The sequence below is a fragment of the Anser brachyrhynchus genome (assembly GCF_964034855.1).
Source record: "Anser brachyrhynchus genome assembly, chromosome: 1".
NCBI lineage: Eukaryota > Metazoa > Chordata > Aves > Anseriformes > Anatidae > Anser > Anser brachyrhynchus.
In genome coordinates, this window is record NC_137694.1 from 75303450 (window position 1) to 75330284 (window position 26835).

The 26835-nt window shown below is 40.4% G+C and overlaps 1 protein-coding gene across 6 annotated transcripts; it reads left to right on the forward strand.

Moving 5' to 3' along the window:
* The first annotated feature begins 286 nt into the window (after positions 1-286).
* Positions 287-26034, forward strand: TTLL12 (tubulin tyrosine ligase like 12). Of its 6 annotated transcripts, none has more exons than XM_080576689.1 (15): positions 316-484; positions 3263-3368; positions 6209-6384; positions 8210-8408; positions 9313-9472; positions 10128-10261; positions 13622-13698; positions 18265-18381; positions 18490-18684; positions 20284-20395; positions 21220-21371; positions 21459-21540; positions 21976-22044; positions 23872-24010; positions 25513-26034. In XM_080576689.1, exons 2-15 carry the CDS (start codon positions 3363-3365, stop codon positions 25662-25664), a joined length of 1770 nt encoding a protein of 589 aa, XP_080432815.1. In that variant the 5' UTR covers positions 316-484; positions 3263-3362; the 3' UTR covers positions 25665-26034. The 6 variants fall into 6 exon arrangements, with proteins under 6 accessions (XP_080432813.1, XP_080432817.1, XP_080432814.1 ...); XM_080576690.1 differs by lacking the exon at positions 316-484 and adding an exon at positions 2412-2514; XM_080576687.1 differs by lacking the exon at positions 3263-3368 and having other exon boundaries at positions 287-484.
* Positions 26035-26835: the final 801 nt, after the last annotated feature.

Genomic DNA, 26835 nt, shown 5'->3' on the forward strand with positions numbered 1-26835 from the left:
GGGAGGAGATTTTCTCAGAAACTTCTTCCAAACAACCCAACAGGGCAAGCCACCTCCCTCTTTTCCTGTGAGAGGGCCGCATTAGTGAAAATCCACTTGTCACCCCCCCCCCCCCCCCAAAAAAAAACATAAAAGTTTAAAAATGAACTCGTTCAGCGCCGTACACGGTGCCTCCTGCTCCCCGTGTACACCCCTCAGCCCTAAACCCCAACAGCTTTCCCCAACCGTTTCTAACGGCCGCCCCGTGGCACGGCGAGCCCCGCCCCGCCGCCTCCCTCCCTCCTTCTCGGTCAGCCCCCGGCGTGTCCCGATGGGCGGTGGGGAGGGCGGAGGCAGCGGCTAGGGGTGGCAGCAGGAGCCGGCCATGTCGGGGGACGGTGGGGAAGACCTAGCAGCCTTCGTGGCGCTGCACGGCGCCGCGCTCCGCGCCTCCTGCGTCCCGGCGCGCTACTGGGAGAGCCTGCGCCGCAAGCTGCGCGGCGAGGTGGGTCGGGGGTCTCGGGGGAGAGCCAGAGCAGCCGCCGCCGCCTCCCTCCCTTCTGGCCTTGCCCTTCGGGAAGCGGCCCGGCCGAGGGAGTAGAGGCGGCGGCCGCCGTAGTGGGGCCGGGAGGACCGCCGCGCTGTGCTCCCCGCGCGGCGGCGCCCATCTTAGCGCCTGCCCGCGGCGCTGGGGGCGGCTTGCACCAAGCCTGCGATGGAAGCCGCCGTGGCCGTGTTTAAGGCTGGGCGTTGTCGGTGTGTTATGGTTTGAGTTGCCTTGTGCCCTGGTTGGTTGGTTTTTCACTAATTTTCCTATCTCTCTTCGCTTTCACGCCGGTGTTTTCAGTCGCACGCCCCTGCGTGGAGTTGGCTTGTCCAGCACGCCCCGCACACGCGCGAGTTACCCGCTGTAGGTGGAGGTGGGCAGAGGGTTGTGTCCTGGGAGCCACCGTGGCTGGCTGCTTCTTTCGTGTGTTCGCTCTGCTCTGCGTGTTCCTGGTCCGGGTCAAAGCCACCCAGCCCTTTTGGCGAGCAGGGACAGCAGGGAGAAGGTTTTGGCTGGGGTTAAACCACCCCCAGCAGCATGAGGGTTGTGTCACACAGCATTGTGGAGCAGCTGTGCAGCATGGCTTTTTGTCAGGATAAATTTTGGGGAATCTGTCAGCCCTTGTCACCACTCGAAGATGCATCAGTGTAAATCTGCGAACCTCTATTGAGGAAGACTCCCTCCTGCTGTAGTCCTACTCAGGCACATGCACACCATCACTTTGCAAGGGCTGGTCTGTTTCAGCTGAAGCTGGTGCCAGGAGGAGTTTGTGAAGTAAAGGGGCTCCGTACACCAGCACAGAGAGTTCATTTTCCCCCTGTTTGTTATCTGGAGAAGTGGGAGAGCTGTGGGGAGTCTAGAGGAGTATGCCTAGAGAGGGAAATAAGAGTGAGGTGATCTTGCAGTCCCAGAGGAAGAAAAAGCACCGATGAGAACTTCAGGGTATGGGGAGAACAGTGTGGGATGCAGGAGGGCACCACCAGCAGTAGAGAAACAGGTGGGATGGGGTGAGAAGTTTGGACACAAAGTGCAGGACAGTGGGCAAGGAGAAGAGGCTGTGGGTTAATTCACTTGTACAAGTAGACTAACTTATCATTACTTGGATGCTTTTCTTCCCCATCTCAACTTTAAAGCTGGGATGGGAGGGATGCATAGAAAGATGTGATACTTACAGCACACTCAGTCAGGAAGATTTGAGTACGTTCCTGGTGCTTTCTGACTGTTGCTTGTCTGGTACCGCAATTAAGAGGGATATGTGTGTCTCACAGAGAAAATAAAAAAAAAAAATAAGTTACATCAACTCAAGCATGTACTCAGTCACAAACTTCCTGTAATATTATACCTCTCTCAGCAAGGATGTGTACAAGTGACTCGGAGCAGGGAGTATGCATTGCCCTATTTAAATAGGAGGGTAAGAAAAGCGACATGCCGGAACAGGATGAAGGTGAAGGCAGTATAAAACCAGTAAAGAAACACAAAATTGCAGGCTTTTGCGCTGCCATATGCCAGTATTAGAAAGCTAGAGGTAGTTGACAAACTGGATCATTGATTGTGCTGTGATGCAGCGCAGGCTTAAGGTTTGTGGCCAAAATCCATGCACGTTGTTGGGGGGCCATGGAATTTAGAGGGGGAAGAGAGTAGAATGAGGAAAACCATAGCTCTGATGCTTTCATAGGGGCTAGGACAGAGAAAGGTGGGGTGGAGAAAGCACATGCCCTAGGGTAGCAGAATGCTCCATCAGTTTCATTTTGCTTGCAGCTGTAGCTGAGCATGCTCTTTTGTACTAAGTGCCCTGGCACATGTGGAGAGAAGTGTAATGATTTCAGTGTGCTTAGGAAGATAAATCAGGCTGATAATGGCATGTGTCTCTACTATTGCAGCTTCTGTATTTTATCCAGAAGAGAGGAAAAAAGGATATGGAGAATACTGGGACATCCTGGGAAAATTGCATTGAGGAATGCAGTAGACTGGGATGAGCTCTTGAGGAGGTAGATAAAGAGTTGTGGTATGTTATGACTGGAGCAGCAGCAGTAAAGACAGCAGAGGAGGTGAAGGGAAAGGATTAAAATGTTTTGGGGCTTTAGGTGAAGAATAACTGGGGAAAAGAAATCAGTGAAATGTGAAGCATAGTATGAGCTCCCTTGCTTCACATGTGAAGGTGGGAGGAATTCTTCATCTGTCTTAACCTGTTGCAAAGATTAAAACTAGCACAGAACTTGGAAAACTTGCATCCATAACACAGATAATATTATCTTACATACCTCCAGAACCCAGGCAGCTGTTTTCCAACACACGTGTGCTTTGACATACAGCACCCTCCTTCCTAGCTGTATGCTAATGCCTGCAAGAGAAGTGGAGGGTTTTTTCATTTTTCCCTCATCTGGTGGAGCAGGTTTCCATCTGAGAGCATTGTGTAACTGCAAATTAAACTGCTCATCCAAAACATAGTGTGTCTGCTAGAGCAAGAAACCTGCTTTTATTTATTTCTTTGTTTTGTATTAACATGCAGTGCCTCTGGGAAGCAAACTTTTCTGGGTTTATGGCAAAAACTTGAAAACTTGCAAGTGTAACAACTTACACTAAAATTCTATTTCCAATATAGTGATTGTTTTCTATTTTACTGAAGAAATCTCATGTATTTTGGTTAGCAATACATGCTTCTGTGGCCTGCATAAGTCTGGGAAACACTGTGTCTGCATCTAATTTTATATGTGATCTCTTCCTTTTCTCTTCAAGTTGTATGTGAAGTGGAAGGCTCCTGTGCATTGCAGCAAGCTTTTTGTGGCCTTGAGAAGTTACTGTCAAAGGACTCCTTAGAGTTTTGTCCAAGTTTGAAATGAAGGTTTGTAATTGATTGTGCTACTAAACGTGCTGTTGCTCACAGGCTACCATCGCCTTTGCAGCAGTCTGCAGTGTGCCTGAAAGGAATTTGCTGAAGATGCCTGTGCTTTCTAATTGTCATCATGACGTGCCTGCTTTGTTTCACGTTTTCTGGTTCACTAGGTTTGTTAGGTTGGAACTGCACCTGAATAGGAAGAGGCAGGGATTTTGCCCAAGTATGTCTTGCTTGCAAATAGTTGTGCCACCAAAATGTGTTGCTACCCCTTTGCTCTTGTCTTGTAGAAATATTACTTACTCTGGTAGAGTACTTTGTGTGAGTTCTCCCTGTTCTGCTTCAAGCAAAAGGTCATGCTTTTCAAATCAGTGGTGGGACCTCACACAGCTGATCTTTGTCTTGAGCAGTTTAAGATTCCCTTAAGAGAGCTGCTGAGTTGGCAGAATGACAGGATTGACTTATTTTTTTAGCATAATTCTGCTGAAAAGGTATTAAAAGTGGAAATTACTGATAAGCTACTACACTTTTGCTAAATGAAACTGATGCAATGTTGGAGGGAGAGATGAAGACATTGGCTCAGAGGGTCTGGAGTCTCTTAGTTCCCAAGCGCTTAGTTGGTATTTCATGAAACATGCAGCCAACAACTTCCTTGTTATTAGCATTCACTGTGGGTGCTTGGTAGATGGGTAGAGGCTACTCTGGGAGCCAGCAGCAGGCTGGCCCCATGTCCGTGCACTGCCAAGAGTCTAGTGACAAAACCTTGTGAGCAAGAAGCATACAGGCCCACTGTGTAGCAGGTGTCAAGTAGACTCCAGTGAATTGCACTTGTGGTTTTAATTTCCTACCAATGCTAGTCATCTAGCTGCTGTTTCTCCTGCTGGCTAACGAGCTCCGTGGGGAAAGCTCTTGATATAGCAGCAGGAGCAGCAAAGAATCACTTGGCGGGGGGAGTGGCATGTCTGTGCTCTGCTGCGCTCTTTGGCTGCCTGCTGTGGTCTGGGATTAGTGCTCATGCAGAGAGCTGGCTCTGGAGGCTGGCCCACGCGGGAGCCAACCTGATGGACATAAACCATGAGCACTGCTGGCAGCCACCCACGGAAGAACGCCACATGTTGCTGAGACCTGCCTGCGGTTAAATCAGCTTGGAGTGCCTGGGAGTCATACAGGCAATCGAGCAGGGACTTCAAGAAATGTCGGTGGCTGCTGTTGTAACAGCAAAAGGTCATAATATTGCTTGCTATTGAGTAATAACCTTTTCTAGAAAACTGGAAAGCTAGGAGTAAATTAGAATTGGTAGCTAGTTTGATGCTTTTTGAAGTGGGTGATGCTCAGTTAGCTATTAATTTTTTAATAGTTGTATTTTTAGTCTCCAGTAAGGATGTTTGCAAAATAATTTTATTTACTCAAAAAAAATAAGTACGTTTGGAGTTAGCCGATGCATTGTTGGCATCTTTTTCCACCCCTCATGCCAAAGGAAAATACCAGCCCCTAATCCTCACAAGTTGCAGGAACTTCTTCAGCTTGGGTGCTGTAACCTGAAGTCTGAAGTAGGTGTCATTTCCTTGCTGCTCTCCTTGGGCAGCTATCTGCTTTGTCGAAGTGGCTTTGCTTTACAAACATAGGGTTGAATTCCTCACCATCCTACTGTGGTTTAGCAGAGTTTATCATCTTGGAGGAACACTCTTGAAAGAAAGAAATAAAAGCTTGTTGCTACCTCTGGGATTTTCCAGCTAATAAGTTGTCAATGTCTAGAAGTAATGACTTGAAATAACGATGCATCAGGGACTTACCCAGGCTTGACATGTTAAACCAGTACCTCTAGAGGTTATGCTTCTAGGTCTTTCACCTTCCCAGTTACCTTCTAATGAGGTTACATGGAGAATGTGCTATTAGGAGGTCTGATGCCTCTTTAAAAATTATGTGTAAAAGGCCTAATGATTTGTCTGCTCCTGCCTGGTTGGTTATGTAGTGCAACTGACTTAGCAAAATAACTCCCTTTAAAAGGATTTGAAAAGGCTTCTGAGACTTTATACCTGTTTTGTTCTTAAAATTACATGTCTTTTTCGAATTCAGAAAAGTTGTAAGTAGCATCTTGGTTCTGCAAAAGGTATACAATCCCACCATTTGGCAAGATTTGTGGCAGAAAAGAAGCTTGTGTAGTGGCCTACTCATTTTACGTAGGTTTTTAATCAAGTTATTACATCTAAAGTGGCAAAGAATGCAAACCCCTTTTAGCATATCAGTGGAGGTAACTGTATAGACTTTAACTTGCAGCAGTATAAAGAGTCTTCCAACTCATCCAGAGGTGAGTGAGCATATGCAGTTCCCTGAGTACGGAAAGAAGTGGAGGAAACACGGTAACATGTCATAACTGGTTTAGAACTTGATTGGTAAAACCTTTTTCTTTTTCAGGGGTCCTAATATACTCAGTGTGGTTCTGGAGCCTGGGTAACTCCTGGCTTTGTTGGGCATTACATGCCATAATATGAAACTATTTTTGCAGGAATTAAATTGCTTATTTTAGCTAAGTTTAACAAAAATACTCAGTTCTCATTTTCTAAAAAGTCTGAGGGGTTAAAGTTATGGACAATCATCAATAGATCTGTTGATGCTAAAGAAACCAACAAAGCTTACTGTCATTTAAGCAGAGAAACTTCCCGAACAACTAACTCCATTACTCTATTAAAATGTGCAAGAATGAATGCTGTAGTCCATCTATCTGTTAAGAATGCAATAAATGACAGGTTACAGGCCAAATTTGTCTACAAGTGCCTTTCAGTACTGCATTGTGCATTTCATGGTAGTGCCTCAGCTAAGTGTTTGACACTCTGCATTTTCAATCTCAGGTGTTTGATGCTGGTGACTACTTTGGGATAATGCAAGTAGAAGAGGTAGATGAGGAAGAAGAGGGTGATGAAGACATGGAAGAAGAATTGAAAAAGAAACCAAATCCTGGAAATGAGCCTTGTTTCAAAGTTATTGTAACAAATGAGAATGGGCTTCAAGCCTCCAATCCTGATAGGTGAGTAGTGATTTCAGAACTGGTCTTCGGTCTTTGAGTGGTCTTAAACCCTGAACATTTGGAAGTCTTTTTTTTTTTTTTTAAACTATGAAACATAGGCTTCATAGCAGGGAGATTATTTAACTTTCCTGAAACAAGCTGCCATCTTGTAAAGAGTACCTCTCATAATTTAGTGTTAAATTATGAATTGTTTCCTCTTTAAATTATGCAGGAAGATGCTTATAAATCAGTTTAATATAACAGAGAAAATAGAGTAAAGGCTACCTTAATGAGTTCTGTAGAAACTTTGTATCTGCATGTGTGTCCTTGGAAGAACACTGAAGAAATAACTGTATCCTCCACAAATCTCAAGCTAAGGTTATACTGAGTAACTTCAGTAATGATGCATGGCCTATTAAATTTCCTTCAGTTGGCTAAAATATAATTCAAGTATGATGGTGTGATTGCATGATATGCATGCATACATACTTAATTGAATGTATCAAGTTACAGTTGGTTTTCTTCAGAATCAGCTTATCTGTCATGAATATGACATTAGCATGCATCTGTAAAATTAGAAAAGTCGCATAAGATTAATAAAAAGAAAAAAGATATTGTAACACTCATTTAATTTCAAACGTAGAGGAGATTATTTGTCATACATAAATAATGAAGTCTAAACTCTGCTGGAGGTCTAAACATAATTATGTTCAGCTGTTTTTTAAAAAAAATTGCCAGACTTTTCATACTTTCTAGGTTTGGGAGTTTTAGACTTTGTATGTTTACCTAAATTTAGCCTTGATGAATAAAAAAAAAAAAACAACTTAGAGCATAGGCATCTGCCTTTACATGCCTGCTTTAACTGAAGTCTTTGCCTTTCTAAATCTGAGAACACATGTAGATTATAAAATTCAAAAGAGCTCATATGATACTTGTGGGCTTCCTTGCAGCATTCAGACATGTCTGTTTGCTAACCGAGACGAAATAAATTTCCAGGGAGCACAACCTTAGCATTAAAGGAAGTTTCTTCTTTATCTGGAATCTGAGATACAAGAACTGTTCAAGGATACTCAGCATACATGATAGTTGGCATGTTTTTAACTTACTGAAAATTGGGGAGGGGGTTTAGCAAGTAGAATTCAGATTTTTCTCTGATGTGATTCAGTAAGAGGATATAACCAACATGTGGAGAACCTTCTGTTTAAATGAGTAGGCTTTTGCTGTAAAAATCATCCAGGTTACACAAGGAATAAACTTGTCACGGAGAGGCATGCCAGTTACGTATGGTTTTGATTTAGCTGGTAATTCTTTTAAACAATGCTTTTTTTCTAGGGGGGAAAAAAGCCAAAAAGAAACAATCAAAGACCTTAAAACTGTATTATTTTTGGACTAGTCTACTATATAGGCTTCTAATGATCACACCATTCCACATAATTTTAAAGAGTTCATGGCTAGCAAGGTCTTTGAATACTTTCGCAAAACATTGTATTTACCTTCTTCAGGCAAGAATATCAGGTTGATGCAGTGGAATTAATAATGGTCAAAAAGAGTAAGTCTTGTATTCCAGGATAGTAAGAGGAACTGGGCTAACAAACTGAGCACCCTGTTCCGTGTTTGCTCCTCATTTTCATAGAATTGCTAACTAATGTACAATAAACTTTCTAGAACAAAAGCAAGTTGTTCTTAACCTGTAATGTCACGCTGTGTACTCGGGGAGTTACTTTGGGACTAAGAGAATACTTAGTTATCAAACTGTCTATAAGGACCTGTAGCTCTTCACAGAAAAAAAAATGGCCATTTGCGTATAAAAATATACTGTTGTAATGCTACCAAAATTGTCTTTAAGCATTTTCCTCATCGACCATGCTTGGACATACCGTGTTGAACACGCCCGCCAGCAGCTGCTTCACGTACCTGGTTTACTTCACAGAATGGCAAATCTCATGCGCATCGACTTTCATGGAGAGATCCCAGATGAGGGCAGTATTGAGCAAGTGTTGCAGGAAATGTGGAAATACAATCAGACCTACCAACTTTCTCAAGGGGTGAGTCTCTAAAGCCTAGTTGGGATGCTAAAAAGCTCTGAGTAATTGTGAGTGAAGACATTGTGGTCTAGGGGATTGTTGTGGTAGCTTTTCTTTTTATTATTTAAAAAGCAGATTTGAGCAGTACATCTCAGTCTTTCTACCCTGTGTCTTTGTTTCCCATATTGTCATGAGTGGCTTATGGGTCAGGTGAAATTATCTGTGTTACCACACTTTCCTGGAAGACAATTCAACCTATAGTTGAACGTGACTTCTGCTTCCCTTTCTGGCACTGAACTCTTTGAACAGCTTAAGTCTAATCCCCATGCCTCCATGTCTGTATCTGTAAAAGGTTGACTGTAGTGTTAATGATCAATTTAAGGCTTATTCATTCATTCTGGGTTTTATCATAAGTGTTGCAGGTAGGAATGTTTTGATGCAACCTCCAGTCTCACAGCTAGCTGTTGTAGCGTGGGGCAGCTCTGCTCTCTTTCATTGCTACAGCTGTGGACTTCAAACTCCTCCTTGTAGCAAACTCCTTCTAATAGAAACTGAAGGAAAACTATCCCTGTGAGAAAACAAACAGTATTCTGCTGCTTTAACTCCCTGAAATGATTTGTTTGATACAGGGGAAGTTGATCTGGTAAGCAATAGATATGCTGGCATAAGGAGGAGGATGGTACTGTGCCATTGAGTTGGGAACAGGCTTGCCAAGCTTTCACAGTGCCTGGATTCTAGACTGGCTTAGTCTCAGACTTGCAGAGATGAGAATGTTACTCTGTACTTAGCACCTGCTCACGATCTTGAGTAGAGTAGGAAACAGAGAAATGGTGTAGAGAGTACTGCCGGTGCTCTCTGTCTTGCAGTGCTTTGCTTTTCTAGCAATTGCTACGTGCAGAATGTCTCACTCTATTTAATTGTTCAGACTGCAGAGGAGAAGGTACCTGTCTGGTATGTTATGGATGAATTTGGATCGCGCATTCAGCATTCAGATCAGCCTAGCTTTGCAACAGCACCACTATTCTATATGCCTCAACAAATCGCTTACACTGTTCTCTGGCCCTTGAGAGATCTTGAAACTGGCGGTAAGCATGTGTGTCTGTTGAGTCTGTTTTTTAATGCCCACAACAGAAGTTACGCAATATTCTTATAACTAATCGAGCACTTCACAGCACAATAGGTACTTCAAGACTAAAATGCATATTTCTGAAGCTATCAAATTTCAAAGTTCTATCTGATATTTCCAGCACCATAATTTATGTGATGTCTACCTCCTAGCAGTCCTTTATCCATCAAATAATGTTCATGTTTTATTGACAGAGCACTTAAATCTTGCATCACTGCCTTAGTGAAACTACTGCTTCAGGCATCCAAAAGTTTAAGACAACTTCTTTGTGTTTGTATCTCTGAGTCAGTCAAGCACATTTCTCAAGTGGAGAAATGCCAAATCAACTTTGTGCCTCTATCCTTAGTTGTAGGCCACCTTATGCCCCCATCATGTAGAGGGTGTGATTATGTTCAGCTGTGTGATTAAACTGTCATAAGTCAGCTAATTTGGGATTAATTTTTGTATCCCAGGTAATGCCCTTTTAATATAGTTCTTTAAATGCAAAATTAGATATAATTACAAAATTTGTGGTATTACTAACTGTTCAGCCGTCATATGTGTGTTGAGGTATGAGGAGGATTTTAAGTGGAGAATAGAAGGCTACTCCTAAAAGACTCCTTGTTTTGCTGCAGAGGAAGTGACTCGTGATTATGCTTATGGGGAAAGAGATCACTTGATCAGGAAGTGTGTTTTGTTACCATGGGTGTCTGCTGGGGTATTGGATGTCAACTGTTTTACCCCAGAGCCATCGGATGAGCATTACCAGGTATGAGTTTAATAAATCTCATCTTTTATATCTTTAAAGAGACAGTGTCTAAAAAGCTTTCAAGAGTTCTGTTTCTTTTTAGGCTTAAAGATTAATTCAGAACTTATGTACTAACTAAAAAAATCAAAGCATAGTGAGACAAGAAGTATCTTGTATATAATATGTAATTTTCAAAACTGAAGCAAATCAAATGGCTTATAAATGTTACTGCATTATTCCCTAGTATTTTTAATGTAAGCACAGTGCAAGGCATTGCCTAATAGGCTTGCTCACTGGCTCTGTTGTTATAGCACTTCTGGTCAGTCTTGAATTACAGGAAGATTCATTTTGGTATGCTAGGAGTGGTTATACTTTTCAGCCTGATTATTCACTGAATGTGGTTTAGAATCACTAAATATTAGAGTAGCAAAAACGTATATTACTTAATGTATACGGAGTATGCGGCATGCTGTTCTGTGGTACATAGCAACTATACAGCAGTGTTACTGCTGGTCATGACCCCACTTTCCGCTGTCAGACATGTACCAGCTACAGTTACTGACTCATTTTGCTCTTTGGATACTGAGAAAGAGACGGGTTTACATTGTGAATCATTCATGTAAATGTGAGATTTTGATGACTTTTGGTATAAAGCCTTGTAGTTACACCTGTGCACTGTCAAGTAAAAAGTATACATTCAAGGCTAATATAAACAATCTTCTCCATGTACTTGTAAGAAATTTGATGCACCTTTTATAAAGTACTGATCTAATCTGTTTTGAGCTCTCCTTTCTACCTTTCTACTAAGGGTTTGTGATATTTTAAGAATATGAAATAAATGTTGCTTGGAATCTCCTTTTCATGAACCAAGCTTGCATGAGATTCTTTTTTAAGACGGCAGAAGTGTGGTTCCTGATCCATATAAGGATGCTGTACTGGCTGCTAACAGTGTTCAAAGATGGATCTGTGCCCTATACCAACTGCCTGCTGCTTTTCATGGAGGATGGGCAGAAAATGCTGGATCCAGTTTGTTATTAACTAGGCAAAAATGAAGTTAAGCTGCTTCTGTCAAGTAAAGGTATACACTCAGAAAAGCTAGGCTGTTTTGTAACCCATGTCAGATTAGTTGGTTGGGATTTTGCACTTTTTGGAAGCAGGATAGATGTAAATACTTTGTATTTACAGATGAGGAACAATGCTCGCATAGTTCTGGCCATGCAGATGTTCTCTTAGGAAGAGTGCCTGTATCTCAGATAAGGCACTCTTTTGCGTGTGTTTTAATTCTGTTTTGGGATGATCAGTGCAGGCTAAAGAGCTATGTGTGGCAGATGAGCCAAATATCTTCCTTTCCCACCCCACCTTGAAAGCATCTTTTCAGAGCATCCTTTTGTCTCTTTTTGTGTCTCTGCCACTCAGCTATTGAGATGACAATAAAGTATTTATGCTAGAACCATACAACAGAGCTCTTTTACTCTAGAATTTTCAGCTGTAGATTAAAGTCTTAAGCTGGCGACAGACCAGTGAAGAATAACTTGGCACACACTCCTAGCTGTCTTGTCTTCACATAAGCAGAGCTATATGCACAAAAACTTGCGGACTATGTCAGAGACTTGTTTACAGTGTTAGTATGTGAGACAGCAATTTTGCAAGGAAACGTAGTTGTGTGAAAAATCTTTTTGTAAGTCATACTGTTTCACAATGACATTTGTTGCTACCTCTGTACAGTTTTTGCAACTGGGAATGCTTCACTCCTGTGTACAAATAATTACTTGTTAAATTATCTGTGGTGTTGTGTTTTAAAACGGGGGTGCTACTTTCCTGGTTCTCATTTTTCTTTAGATAGAATCATAGACTCATAGAATGGTTTGGGTTGGAATGGACCTTTAAAGATGATCTAGTGCCAAAAAAAAAAAAAATTCAATCTTTATAGAAGAATCAGAGTTGTTATAGCAATATTGCAGATTAAGTTTCACCTGTTTTTTGTCCTTTTACCTAATTCTGTTCTTCAACACAGACCACAGAGTCTGTGACTTAAATGGTACTATGGGTAGTGTGATTGGGCAACGATTGCAGAAAGCAGAGTCAGAGGAGGCAGTTTCTCACAAAGTGTCTGGAATGGAAGAAATACCTCTTGGGAGACCAGGGTATTTGTTGTTCTGCCGTGGCTCCCTGAATTTGAATTTCAGGATAGATGTTAATGAATCCTCTACTGCTCTGAAAATTTTAGTCTTCTCTTAAAAGTACAGGCTTCTTTCCTTATCTTAGGTGACTCCAGGAGTTATTATGTATTTGTACTGTCCAGTCTATTTTTAGAAGATCTCTGATCAGGATTTGCTTTTATTTATGCTTTCCCATTAAATAGGATTATATTCTCTGTAACAGCCTTAAAGATAGAGCGGAATGTCTGTGGCTGGACAGACGCTTCAGCACTGCAGCTTGCATGGTCAGCCTGTGGCAGCCAGAACTCAGGGAGCTGTTGCAGAACAGCAGCTACTCAGGTTTCTTCCGTTGCATTTGTCCCATCCCAGAGTTCTTGTAAGCTACTTCATGTGTCAGGATAGTAGTAGTGGTTCAAATGTGTGCTTTTTCATCAGAGTTGTAAAAAGTGGAGTGAGGTGCATGCTTACTCTTGAAGATTGCAAAAAGCCTTCTGTTCAGTTTTACAGGAGCAGAACTTCCAGCCTTCTGTGCTTTTTTTCAGTTATCCATAATAAAACATAACTAAATGGTCAGTCTTCCTTCCATTCCCTTGGACATACAGTAACTTTCTTTTAGTGTGTGTGACTGTGTGGTTTGGTGTCTTGTTTAATGCTTAAAAGCAGAAGTTTCTCATGGTGCTTGGATAGTGTTGATAAGCCCTGGTCTTAAAGCCATACCTCTTGTTCCTTCTTTACCAATAGCCTCTTACTCTGATTCCTTTCTACCTCTGTTCTTGTACTGGCTTTTTTCTGGGCATTATACAACATAATACTCTTTTGAAAATGCAGCTTTGGTGGAGTTCTCTTGAACCAGGCAGTAGACTAAGCAAGACATGTAGTGGACTGTAATTTCTACTGTGGCTACAAATGCACGTGTACATGTGTATTTTAATATTTATGTGAGGATAAGCAATTACAGAAAATTATCCTTAAAGTTTTGTAAGTTTTGTAACACTTAAGTTTTACAAGTTTTTAAGTTTTGTAACACTTAATCGTGTTGAATATTTTAGCTGTAGTTTTTCTTTAAAGATTGTGTTAATTGTTTTTCAATCACTTCTATAAACCTGATTATGCACACTTTAAAATTCATTTTGATTTAAGTTGCTGTTCAAAGTTGCTGATTATTGTGACATTTGATCCAAGACTGCCCACTTATTGTAACTCATATTAACTTTTTTTTTAGGCTATTTTAGCAGAAAACAAGGAGAAACTGCCTATAGCAATAAACCCACCAGTTTATGACAAAGACAAAGTTTTCAAGTACGTATCTGCAAACAAAATGCTTTCTTGCCAAGGTTAAGTATAATAACTGCAGTGTACTCAAGTAGATCAGCCTTTTCTAGCTTTGAGCAACAGAGGCAAGTACCCACTTACCATTCTGATTTATGAGTTCTTGTCAGATTCTTTGGGGTAAATGGATTGTCACTTACAGAATTTCTGGAAAAAACAACTAATTTTTATTAAAGTGCCACCTTCTGGGCAAAATAAAAGTTGCAAAATGTTTTCTTTTAATGTTTGTTTTCACTAAGAAGTATAACTAAAGTATATAAGAGACTAAAGACTTCTCTGCTGCAGTATAGCATGTGACTGTGGTGCAGGTGCTTTTCTTTGTGTTAATATAACAGACTAATTCCACGCCTCTTCTGATGAGATTGCTGAACAGGAGAACCATGTCAAAGCCTGTTATGCTTAAAATTGTATATGTGCTGTAGTAGTGTATGGTATGAAATTACTTCAGAAGAAAGCTGGAAGAACATTGTACGGATAAAGAATTTCAAAGGGCTGTGAGCAAAACCAGTGGCGCTGCATGACTAGACTGCATTATTACTGGTTTTATTCTAGAAAAACATATATTACATAGTATGTGCTGTGTATTTTGCTCCATGGTATTGCTGTCTGACACTGGGATCCAAGTCCTTGCTTGCAGAATTTTTGCATAAGGGATAAAAGTAGGTTAAAACATGGCTGGCAGATATACTTACACCCCAGCTTCATGTGTTTAAGGGGTTTGTTACTTACTAGATTAACTTTTACTTGAGATGTACTACTGAAAATTTGGTCCTGTAAGGTTGAGAGGCATTTCTTACCTTGCTCAGTGATAGTCTCGGTTTCATTATGCAATTGAGATCTGACTACCAGACTTGAGGATAAGAAGCTATTTTTTCATCCAGATTGCTTACCTCTATTTCAGATAATGGAGACCCAGGCATACATTCTAATAAAGATAGAGAAAAACAGTGGGGTTGCTGAGAAGTGTCAGCTTTTCACTGCTACCTCTTTCTCTTGTATCTTGTATGATGTTAAACATTAACACCAGGGAGGCAGGGAGGGAAACACATGCCAGATCCCTCCTACTCTGTTTCTGAGAAATGTTGTCAACAGCTTGTCCATGCACTAATACGGAGCGTCCTTTCCTCTTCGTTACCCAGCTCCTGTCTGAAGAGGAGAAAAAAAGAGCAGCTTAGCCTCCATAGGCCAAGGAGGACCTCCATAGGAGGTCCTTCTTGTGTTTTTTTTGAATTTCATCTACTAAACATCCTCCAGGAGCAGGGTAGTATGTCAGAGTCCAGATGTTCTAGCAGGAGTTGCAGTCCTGCACTGCATTCAGAGAACTAAAGTTTTTGAGGGTGTCACCACGGACAGGCAGATGGGGACATAAGAAGCTCAGTAGATGTATATAGCCCATATTTTTCTCAAATTATGCATTAATACTAATGTACTCGAGTCCCTAAAGGAATCTTTTATCACTCAGTGATAGGTGTTGACAGAGAAATGCATTCATTTTATATGGTGTTTGTGTGAGAGCTTAAGTCTTGAAAATAAGTCTTCTGCCTTCCAGAGCCTTTGACTGTCTCAAGACTTTTATGTTAATAGTATTGTATGTAGAATGTATGGAGTGATTTAAAAACTTTGAGTGGAATGACCCTCTAATCTTAACCTCAACAAGCAGCTATAATGCGTACCTCAAATAACTTATTTTGGTGGCCTTCTTGCTCTTAGTGGAGGTAGATTGAGCTACCCTATATCTTTTGTCTCTTGCTGCATTTTTGTATGCTCTGTAAGCAAGTCTTAAGATACTATAACTCTGGCATATGAATTTCTTTGCAAGAATTCAAGATGAAGAAAGCAGACTTTATTGCTAATGTGAGTAGTACTTCTGAAGTACTGTGTATAGCTATAAGCTATTTTAAGTCTTTTTAATAGTGGTTAGTAACTATGTATTATTGAATATACCACAATCTTCTGTGTGTCTGTAAAAGTAGCTCATTGTTATAGTGAGAAATTTTTGAAAGAGAGGTAACAATTTATTTAAGATGTTCTTTGCTCTCGATAGTTAACCAGGAAGAAAAAGATTACAAGAATTTCTAAAGAGCATGCTGTTCAGAGTGACTGAATGCAGGTCGCTACTTGTACTTGTGTGGTGTAAACATTTAAGTGAACTAACACTGGAAGGAAGTGTATTTTTGGATGTGCAAGACAAGGTGATCTACCTCTCAGCTGAACATCATGCTCTTTCTGCTGAGAAGAGTAGCTGTTCATGCCTAGCCAGCAATGGGAATTTGTTACTAAATTATGTATTTGGAAATGTGGAATAAGAACAATGCAGAGGGAGGAAGAAAACAATGACTAAAAAATAAAAAATCCCCTCCTCAAAAAAAACACCTGACTGATTAAATGATACCCACGGAGTGATGTTCAATACAGATTTATTGGAGTTATCCAGATGCTGCCTGATTTTCCAGGCTTCATTTTGTGCTGTCAAAGGCCAAATGCCTTGTCCTTAGGCCTTTGTTACAGCACTATATTTTTCATACCATCACCTCTTTATGACTTGAGTGAAGGGTTTTGCTATGGAGGTTGTTTTTGTTTGGTCTTAACCAATGATTAATCAGTTTTAATGCCTTAGGCTATGTTTGGTTCAGCCTTATTTTTGACCTACTTGGAAATTCGTTGCAAGAGCCATTGACTAATGAACCAGAGGTTTCAAAGGTGTTTTCTGTAGCTGCAACTGGAGAGAATGAAAGATTCCCTACTGACTTTCTTTCAATAATTTCAATATATATATTTAAAAAAAAAAAACAAAAAAACAAAACTTTACCTGTTAGTGCATCTGAAGATCTCTGGTGGTAGCTCATGCAAAGGAGTCTTACCTGAGCCTCTTCATAGCTTCAAAGTACCACTAATTCTGAACGACTGTTTCATTTTCTTCCTGGGGAAGGCAACTATAGCTGGACTGTTTTTGCACATAACTAACCAAATGACTGTACAGCCTCAGTCCAACCCTAGCCATGGTTCTACTCCAAATATATACCATCATATATGCAAGCTTTACCCAGGCACATTGGTATACTCACTCTGAAAAGCAAACTATTTGGTTGAGTTACTTCTAGTCCGCTTTCCTCAGCTAGAGACCAGACGCTGCTCACACAGCCTGGAGCAGAAGTGACTTCCTGAGTCACTTCCTGAAGTGAGTCCTGAGGACAAGCATTCCAGCACTCTACCACCAAAAAAGTGTAATATGTTGACAAAATATTTCCATATTATACTCAATGGGCTTAATCACAGGAAAGAAAAATAAACTAATGCTGGTCCCAGTTTTCCAGTGATTCTAACAAGCAGAATAGGTCTGTATGAATGTAGGTCTGATGATCCCCTTGCCACTAAGAGCTATAAGCTACATTTAGATCTAGCTACAGGGGGCTGGTGTTATTGTGGGAGGATATTGTGTATTGTAGGGTGTGCTTACTAGGGACTGATCTGGGACTGTATGAGCAACTTAAATTCTACTTTTTTTTTTTCATGGAATTATAGAATGGTTTGGGTTGGAAGGAACCTTAAAGGTCATCTAACTCCAACCTACCTGTTGTGGGCAGGGACACCTTCCACTAGACCAGCTGTATGTATTGCTGTATTTGTTGAGGATATGGGATTCTACAAGACTTTGTTACAGCATTGTAAGGCCTTTTACCTTCAGGTCACTGCTTTGAATCCCATTTGCTTCAGCAAGGACTAAAAGTTGCTCCAAACCAGTAGATATTTGTTTAGCATGCATATGAGATGAATTTGGTGGAACATGTGCTGGGTCCTTTATCAAATTTGGCGTTGTACTTTCCTCAGCTGTGCTGATCTAGAAGGAGAAGCCAAATATTGCAGAAAGAAATGCTGGTAGGGCTATATGAAGTTACTAACTTCACTCAGTTGCAGTAGTAGGGAAAGAAAGACGATTTCTTTCAACGAGGATGCCAGGGCTGACTCTCCTCATTTGCAGTGAATGTATTTCTCTTAATTTTAGACTCCAGTGTAAATAGTATAACCGATATAATATGTCACACATGGAGTTATGCAAAACATTTGTGGGAATAAACAAAGCATCTTACATACTGTTTTTTGAAGAATGTTTTGCCCTATGACTGGGCTATTTCAGCAGCTCATTATTCCAGAGAGATCTTTCTCAGGGGAACATATCTTCCAATCAGTTAGTAGTAGAAGTGGAAAGGAAAGTTACACATCTGATAAGAACAGGTCTGGAGAGGAGGAAGAATATAGTGGTTCCTCAAGAAAAAAAATAGTGGTTCTCTATCAGAGACTTAGTCGCTAGTCTCAGTTGCTGTTTTCATGAAAGTTGTAAGACCTAAACTTGTTGAAATTTTTGTCTCAAAACACCTTTTTCTAATCTTTCCCACTTTTAATTTTTTTTCTGTGGGTTGAGAGATTCTCACAGATAATGTGTTGGTAACGCATCACTCTTGTAGGAAGCCAAGCTTAAAAAAAAAAACTTTGCAATCTGTTCAGTTTCAGAAATTAAACTTCATATGCCTCTTCTAGGGTTTTCACAGACATTCAGCAAGTCCTCAACAGCCTGACACATCCCCGCTTTGTGTTCACAGACAACGAGAGAGAAGCAGACATCCTCTACAATTTCTCACACTTCAAGGATTACAGGTTGCAATTGTTTCCCTGATAATACAAATTGTTTTGTTGCTATAAAAAAAAGTGTTCCCAAAGGCCTTCCTGGCCCTTCCCCTCTCCCCCAAAACTTCTGTTTTGTAGGAAGCTGAGTGAGGAAAGACCTGAAGTAATGCTGAATCAGTTCCCGTGTGAGAGCCTCCTGACTGTCAAAGACTGCCTGGCATCCATATCTAGACGAGCTGGAGGACCAGATGGGCCAAGATGGTTGCCTCGTACTTTTAATCTCCAGACAGAATTGCCGCAGTTCATCTGTTACTTTCAGCAACGTGAGAGAAGGTGGTTCATGTTTCTGCTTCCTTACATTTTTTGCTTTCTTGATCCTGCTTTCCCCAAAGACCAGTATCGTACATACTAAGGTTTGCAAACTGTTGCACCACCGAGAGTTTGCTCTTGTTGCATTTATGGTCAAGTAAATTTTATGTGGAAAGTGGGAACTTTTTAGTTACTTACTGTAAGAGTAGGTAAGCAATGCATTTCTGAAACAAAAACCTTTGTCATGGTTTTAACAGCAGATTTGTAGCTGTTTCTTTTTTGAAAAGTCAAGTCTTAGATATCCAAAGGATCAGAATGTATTTGCAACAAATATTTGTTTTGTTTTGTTTTTTTTTCTCCAGGGAACCAGTACCAGTTGTTCTTGCACTGAAGTGAAAAATGTTTAGGGTTAAAGTAGTTCGGTTATGTATGGATGTGAAAGTAAAAATGAGTTTTAGTATTAGCATAAAGAAGTTGTGGAGCTTTAGAATTTTGAACTCGTGTTCTTTCTGCTGCTGCAGCTCCCTTCGAGTCTTAATAGGGAAGCTAAGATTCTCTTATTAAGAGAGAGTATTTGGTACTGCTAGTGGAATAATTTCTTAAGCCTGTCAGGAGGTCTAATGCCTGTCATGAAGTGTTCTGACTGAAAAGTTGCTTCCTTGGTGGCTCTTGTTTACAGTGTTAGCTGCCAGGAATTTGGCCATTCTTTGGTCTGTGGATTCTGTTCTTGACTAGCATAACCAGGAGAGTGCGTTCCTTCCATGTGTCCTTAGTCTGTGTTGTTTTAAATACCTTTTTAATATCAAGGATTGAGCACGAATGCAGTATGTATACTTAAGGGAGAAGGAAGGAGGAGATAGTGTTTTGTGTGAAACTTCCTGTCTTAAGTTAGCACTGCTAACTTCAGCTCAGTTTGTGCTGTTTATCATAAAGCCCAAGCAGTTTCTTGGGATGCTTTCATTTATTAACTGAGGAAAGAAAGACATCACATGTCACCCTGCCCTTACTCAAAAAGATGCATCAAATAAAGACCAGCGTATTACCCGTTGTTCTTGAGGGTATTTCAAGAAATACTGCCCCCTTGAGGTGACTGGGTACTCAAAAGTGAGATGATGATGGTACGTTCTTGGTTTTTTTTGCAATATGAATTGCTGAGATATTTTCTGACTTCTTCCCGAAGGGGAGAGTTGTGATGTCATTTAATGTGAATTATTTGGAGGTGCTATTAGGGAATCAACTTAAACTTGCATGAATATGTGCCAGAGCAGTCAGACTCTTGGCAGAGTGATGTCTGTACCATGACCTCTGTGTCATCATGGTGATGCTGTCCTGTTGATGAGGTGTTCTCTTTGGAAGAATATCAGAAAATCTCACAGAAGAAAATCAGCAGTGAGAAGATGCTAGTCCCTAACTGAAAAGATCAGTGAAAGCTACCACTACCTTTTCTCTGCTTCGCCTAAGACCACTGCTCCTAGCTGTCAGTCAAAAGTCCTTAGATCTTGCACTGTAGTGCACAGATTCATGAAGTATTTAGACAGAAGAGTACATAGATCAGTTCAAGTGGGTGTTGAGACAGATAAATGAGGTGGATGCTTATTGGCTTTGTCTTTCTGTCTCTCACAGAGGAGAAGACAATCACTGGATATGCAAACCATGGAACTTGGCCAGAAGCCTGGACACCCACATCACCAACAGCCTTAACAATATCATCAGGCATAGGGAAAGCAGCCCAAAGGTTAGAGATCATGTCTTTGATTAAGATTTAAAGGGGATAGCTGAAAAAACTGTTATAGGAGGTGGTTGAAGAATACAAGGAAAGAAATCTATTTTCTTCAAAATTGTTATGTTGGCTATAGGTGTACTACATGAATCAATTCAGAATTAATTACTCAAATCAGTGTCTCTTGTTGCAGTGATGAAGACACTTCCATTTGCCCGAAAGAAGCTGGTGTTTTCTTCTTTAAAATATGCCCTGACAGTAATGGATGTTTCAGCATGTTACTGCTTTAATGCTAATCCTCAGACTAAACTGAACACACATTAACTATAGTTAGCATTGGTCATGAATTTTGGAACATGATTGCTTCTGTCCCCTGTTGATCACTATTGTTGATCCACAGCTCTGCTTGACAGCATAAAGCACTCTTTGCCAACAATATAAAAAACTCTGTTATTTGTCTAGGGATTCTGCAATATGTGGTCATAATGTCAGACTGTCACCGAAGCTTTATTTCTGGTGAAGTGCAGACTGCGTGTATTTTCTGGAATAAAGAAGTGCATGAAGTGTGTCATGCTTCTATTTCAAAACAATAAGGTCACCAATATTACAAATACAATTATTTTTGTGACTTTTTCCTTAGAAACAAGTATATTCTGGCCTTCCAGCTTCCCCATCCTGGTTCCAGAGTTTTGATAAAACAAACTTATTTGCACAACAACATAACATATTCATGCATGCTTCTAAAGAAACTGAAATGTATATAAGGATATCTTCAGTCCTCATGATCCAGGGACACTTCAGCTGAATTATATTTACTGTGTGTTTTTGGTTTCTTGTAGGTAGTGTGCAAATATATTGAAAATCCAGTCTTGTTTCACCGAGAAGAGGTGGGGATGGTTAAATTTGACATCCGTTATGTTGTATTGCTGCGGTCCATAAAACCACTCAAGCTATATATCTATGATGTATTTTGGCTGCGCTTTTCAAATCGGTAATTAAATTCTTCACCTTGTTAGACTGAAGGGACTTAAAATTAAATCTGATACCTTGGAAACTAAAGAATTGTTTTATTCCTTAGGGCGTTTTCCCTTGATGACCTGGATGACTATGAGAAGCATTTCACAGTCATGAATTATGCGCCTGGTGTAACATTAAAGCAGGTAAGCAAACAGTCCAAAACATTCTGCTTTTTGTTGTTAGAAAACCTTCCAGTGCCTACTTCTGTGGCTATTCCCAAATACCCTATTTCACATCCACTTAAGCAAGCAGTCAGTGTTGGAACTATCCTAATCAAGTATTTTCCTAGGTGTTTTTTTACCCTCTGGACCCCTAATAATCTATGGTAGATAATACAAACCTACATCCTTGAATATAACCCATGTTGATAGAGATCAGTAAAAGGCTTTAGTATAATCTTTTATATAGAGACACTAGAACATGGAAGGGTTTTAGGAACTGTAAAATTCCCTAGTTCTCTACCTGAGCTTGTATGAATGGCAAAAAAAAATATATATTTTTTTTATTTTTGTGTTATCTGATCGCTCAGTCATTCATTCCCAACCAAAGCAATATATAATGTTGCTAAACTGTTTTAGGTACATTGTGAAGAATTTATTCCTATGTTTGAAAAACAGTATCCTGAATATCCATGGACAACAGTACAAGTAAGTCAGCAATTCATCTTTGTTGTGTAAACATTTGTGAATCCTTTTTTATTTAGTAAATTAGCTTTTCGAAAAGTTAGTTTTTCCCTTACAAAATGTAGTCAACCAGCTTCACAAAGGACAGCAAATGTTAACCTTTACTTTAGAAACATTTTTTAACTTAAGATGTTTCAGTCTGAATTAGTCTATTGTTAGCACTTGAATTTTATTTCATAGTCACATTACGAGAATTCTGTGTACTGGACTTAGTAATAAAGCCAGTCCTGTTTAAGACCAGGATTCTGGGAGCAGGATCTTTTTTCTTGTGAGTTTAATGCCTTTTGAAGAAGGATGCCGATTATCTAAACCCATGGTTGTGAAGATTTTAGTATTGGAATTCCCTTCCTTACCCATGGTTGTGAAGATTTAGTATTGGAATTCCCTTTCTTTTTGCATACAGAGTATGAAGTGTGTTGCAATTAACAGCTGTTGCTTATTGTGACTCTGGTAAAGTTTTCAAAGCTTTTAGTACCTTCTGTTTCAGCAGGTTATTAACTCTGAATCTGAAGAGTTGAAACCATGAAGTATTCAGGCTCTTGCTTCCTTTGTTCCAAAGAGCTTCATGACATAAGGGGCTGTCAAGACAAGTACAAAATTAATCTCCTAAATCAGTTAAATGACATCATGGGTTTTGGCCTACCTATCCTAAGCAGAGCTGCAGATCTAAAGATCTCCCTGTAAATTTTCACATTAACTTGCTGTGCAGTGCACAGTGAATAATTTATTCACAAAAAAATTATTCACAGAAGTGAATAAATTACCTACCTGTGGGTTGATTTGCATAAAAATAATTTACATTGGTTTTACCTAGAACCTCGTATCCAACTAAAGATACTCAAATTATGACAGGTTTTGCAGTGTTAGGTTTGAAGTAGCCTGGAAGAGACTGCTAGGAGTGAAAGAGGGAGATCAAAGAAAAAGATGCTGCAGGCTACCCAAAGGAGTGCTTTGTGCAGAACATGAAGTATTATTGGGGAGATTTTAGATTAGAGGTTAGGAGAAAATTCTTTACTCAGAGGGTGGTGAGGCACTGGAACAGGTTGCCCAGAGAAGCTATGGATGCCCCATCCCAGGAGGTGTTCAAGGCCAGGCTGGATGGGGCTTTGGGCAACCTGGTCTGGTGGGAGGTGTCCTTGCCCATGGCAGGGGTGTTGGAACCAGATGGTCTTTAAGGTCCCTTCCAACCCGAGCCATTCTATTACTCTATCCATCTGCAGAATGAATGATTCACTGCAGTATAGACTCCATGCTAAAAATCATGCCTGTATGTTCTTGTTTTATTGCATTTCCACATTGGCTGATGGTTTCTGGAAATACCAGTGCGGTGTACACAGTGTGAGTGTGTATACACACAACACTGTTTCTAGATGCAGGTGTAAGTGGGTAGAAGACTTTTCTTTGCAGAACAAAACTAAGCTAGAATACAAATTAACAGGCAAGAAAAAAATAATTTCAGAACTGTACTGCTGGTGTTTATAGAACTCTCCTGGCTTCTCTCTCTGCCTTCATCTACATAAAAGTGTAATAGTGTACATAATGCCTGAAAAGGAGGTTAATTCTAATACTAAACGCACTGTTATTAGGATTTCTGTCTTACTTATTTTATCCCAGAAAAAGGTCATAGATGTCTGCCAGGTTCTTCGTACTTCCATTGCGTTGGTCTTTGTCTAAATGTATGTTCTGAAGTCAATGCTGTGTAGATTTTTGTCTGTTGGCTAGTGTAATTAAAAGTTTTTATTACCTTTATGGAACTTTGCTTCTCATTCTGAGACCTTTTTCTGTCGTTAGGCAAATATTTTTAAGGCATTTGCTGAGTTGTTCGAAGTTGCTTCAGCTAAACCTGCACCTCTTGGCATCTGTGATTATCCATCATCAAGAGCAATATATGCCATTGACTTAATGCTTAAATGGGACACAAGCAGAGATGGTGAGAAGTTCATTTCTTTGAATGTTGAATTCTTATTTGTGAACCTTGTCAGAAATTTGTTTCCTCTGTCTGAATTCTGACTTTTTTAAGCATTGTGAGCTGTGTGCTCTGTGCCTCTCACCGACATGAAAGCATATCTGGAGCTGCAGGTTTATGGTGTTAGAAGCTGCTGTGCTGGTTAACTGTGATAATGGGGAAGTTGCTAAATGTGTTTGCTGAATCCATACCTCCCTTGTGTCCCTGCTACTTCCATTCTCTGGGTTTGTTTTTGCTTGAATGTAGCTGTACTGCAGTCTAGTCCCTCTGACAGTGACAAGTTTTCTTTTCCATTTATTACGGGAGAATGCCTGAAATAGGTCTCTGTATCAAATCCTTAGAGACCTCTTCCTGTCTTCACCAAGAGGGTGGTCAGCACTGGAACAGGCTCCCCAGGGTAGTGGTCACAGCCCTGAGCTTGCTGTAGTTCAAGAAGTGTTTGGACAACGCTCTCAGACATAGGGTCTGGTTTTGGGTTGGTCCCGTGGAGCCAGGAGTTGGACTCCATGATCCTTGTTGGTCCCTTCCAACTTGGGATATTCTGTGATTCTGTGAACACAAAATTGACTGCCAGGGATGATTAAAGAGAACTGAATTTCCAGGACACAGGCAGAAAAGAGTCTTTCCTGTTCAGATCAGGTGGAGCAAGGGCTTGAATTTGGGTCTGCTCAATCCATGTTGAATGCTCTCTCAATTGAATGGTTACTTGTCCAAGAGCCCTCTTAAATGGGAAAGGCAAAGAACCTAACAGTATCACTAATTCTGGGAAAGGGACTGTGGTCCTTCTACGGACCACCTCACATTACGGCCATGTCTGAACACGAGTTGTGTAGGGCCATAGCCTTTGGAAGTTGGGGGCATGGGTGGCGAAGTCACAGCAGTGATGCTGTTAGCAGCCTGCGGACAGATGGACAGGTTGCTGCTGTGCAGAGCAAAGCATGGCTTACCTACACAGCAGAAGGTTGTACCCCCACTTATGATTTCAGCACCAGACAGGAAGTAAAATTCTTTGTTTCTCTTTGCACAGAATGTATTTGATTCCCAACTCTGAACTGCACTGATTAAGTTGTAAGAGAAAATTAAACTTCCTGCTTTCCTCCTAGGAGCTGAGATGACGAGGCAGGTGGGGGGTGGCTGGAGGGTAAAGCAACAGGACTGTGAAGAGATTCCATTACATTGCTGCATATTCATCCTAAGTGAGGCATTGGATTAGCACAGTGATTGCAGAATCCATTGAGTAACTGTCCTCTGGATAACCATGGTGTAACAGACTTTTCTTCTTACAAAAACAAATAAAAGCAAAACAAAAAGCCCAAGCCCACTGAAACAAAAGGCCCTGACATTTTGTGTCATAAAAGATGCTTTTTTCTAGCCGTTTTCTGTAATCTCTTTCTTAACAACAGGTGATGATTCAGGAACTCTTTATAGCTTGTATTAAAAGGCAGTGTTTTTGTTCCCCTTCACAGGCAAGAGAATTATGCAGCCTCAGATCCTGGAGGTGAACTTTAATCCTGACTGTGATAGAGCCTGCAAATACCACCCTACCTTTTTTAATGATGTCTTCAGCACCCTATTTCTGGATGAAACAAAAAACTGCCATGTGACACGTATTGTCTAGCCGCAAGAGACTTGACTCTTTCCTTCACAGATATGCTTAACAGCAATATTTAAATTTCAGTTCTCTGAGCTGTTGATGCAATTGTTTTCCTGTATTAGTAACCCAGGAGAAAATGTCGTATCAGAAGAATATGCATATACTGTTTACTGTACCAATGATTATTTTGTCTGCATTTTCCTTGTCTTGCTTAATCCTATAAATCACCAGCTTGTGTTGACCAAATATCTTGTTTATTGAATATGGGAGACCTCAAAATAGGACTTTAACTGGAGCAATTGACTTGTTTCTCAGGTAGCCTAATCTCTTGTTTGCTTGCTGGGAAACATTGCATAAGTTCTCTGTGTCAACATTAAAATTATAATTTACTGAATCATGTTGGAGTTTGCATATCTTCCCTAGCCACTCCTCTCTTATACAAAGATCTAAAATGTTTATGTCCACAGACTGAGGTGAAACAAGTTATTTTAAAGTTGCATGTGGGAAATTCAGGGAAAATCAAATATATGAAGCGTGATTGAAGGAGGGGGGAATCAGTTGAAGGTGATGAAGCTGGTGAACACCTGCTGAAATCTGTGCATGAAGTTAATAGACTGTTAGTTCTGAGTTTTTTGATATGAATGTAAATCCTATGAAGTGAGACAAATCTGTTAACTGTTAGGCATCTCATTTCTGTCTTGCTAAACAAAGCTGAAGTATCTTTAAAGAGTGGGATAGACTAATTTACTTGAAATATTTTACCTAAGGACAGAAGGATGATACTTTCTCATGGGAGAATAATATGGTATTTCAGTGAAGTGGACTAACAAGGTAATGAGATGGAATATTTGATGGCTCTTCCCATTCTTGATTTTAAAAAAAATATATAAAAAAAATTAGGAACCCTGTATTGCATGATTGTCAGCCTGCCCCTTAAAGAAAAACTAGACTTGTGAGAAGGGATGAAGGCAGGAAGTGAGAGGGATGTTGTGTCTAGAGCAGCAACAAAAAAAAAAGCCTGAGGAAAGGAAATGGATCCAAGAAACTGCTAGAGGACCAAGCAGTCTTTGGATTTTCAAGTTAAGACCCTAAGACAGATGTTTGGGAGTGAGGTGTCAATTTCAAATTAATCATTCCTGACCTCTCTTCCTCCTTCAGATCAGGGTAACTAGCTGAAATTAGCAATTTTAGGCTG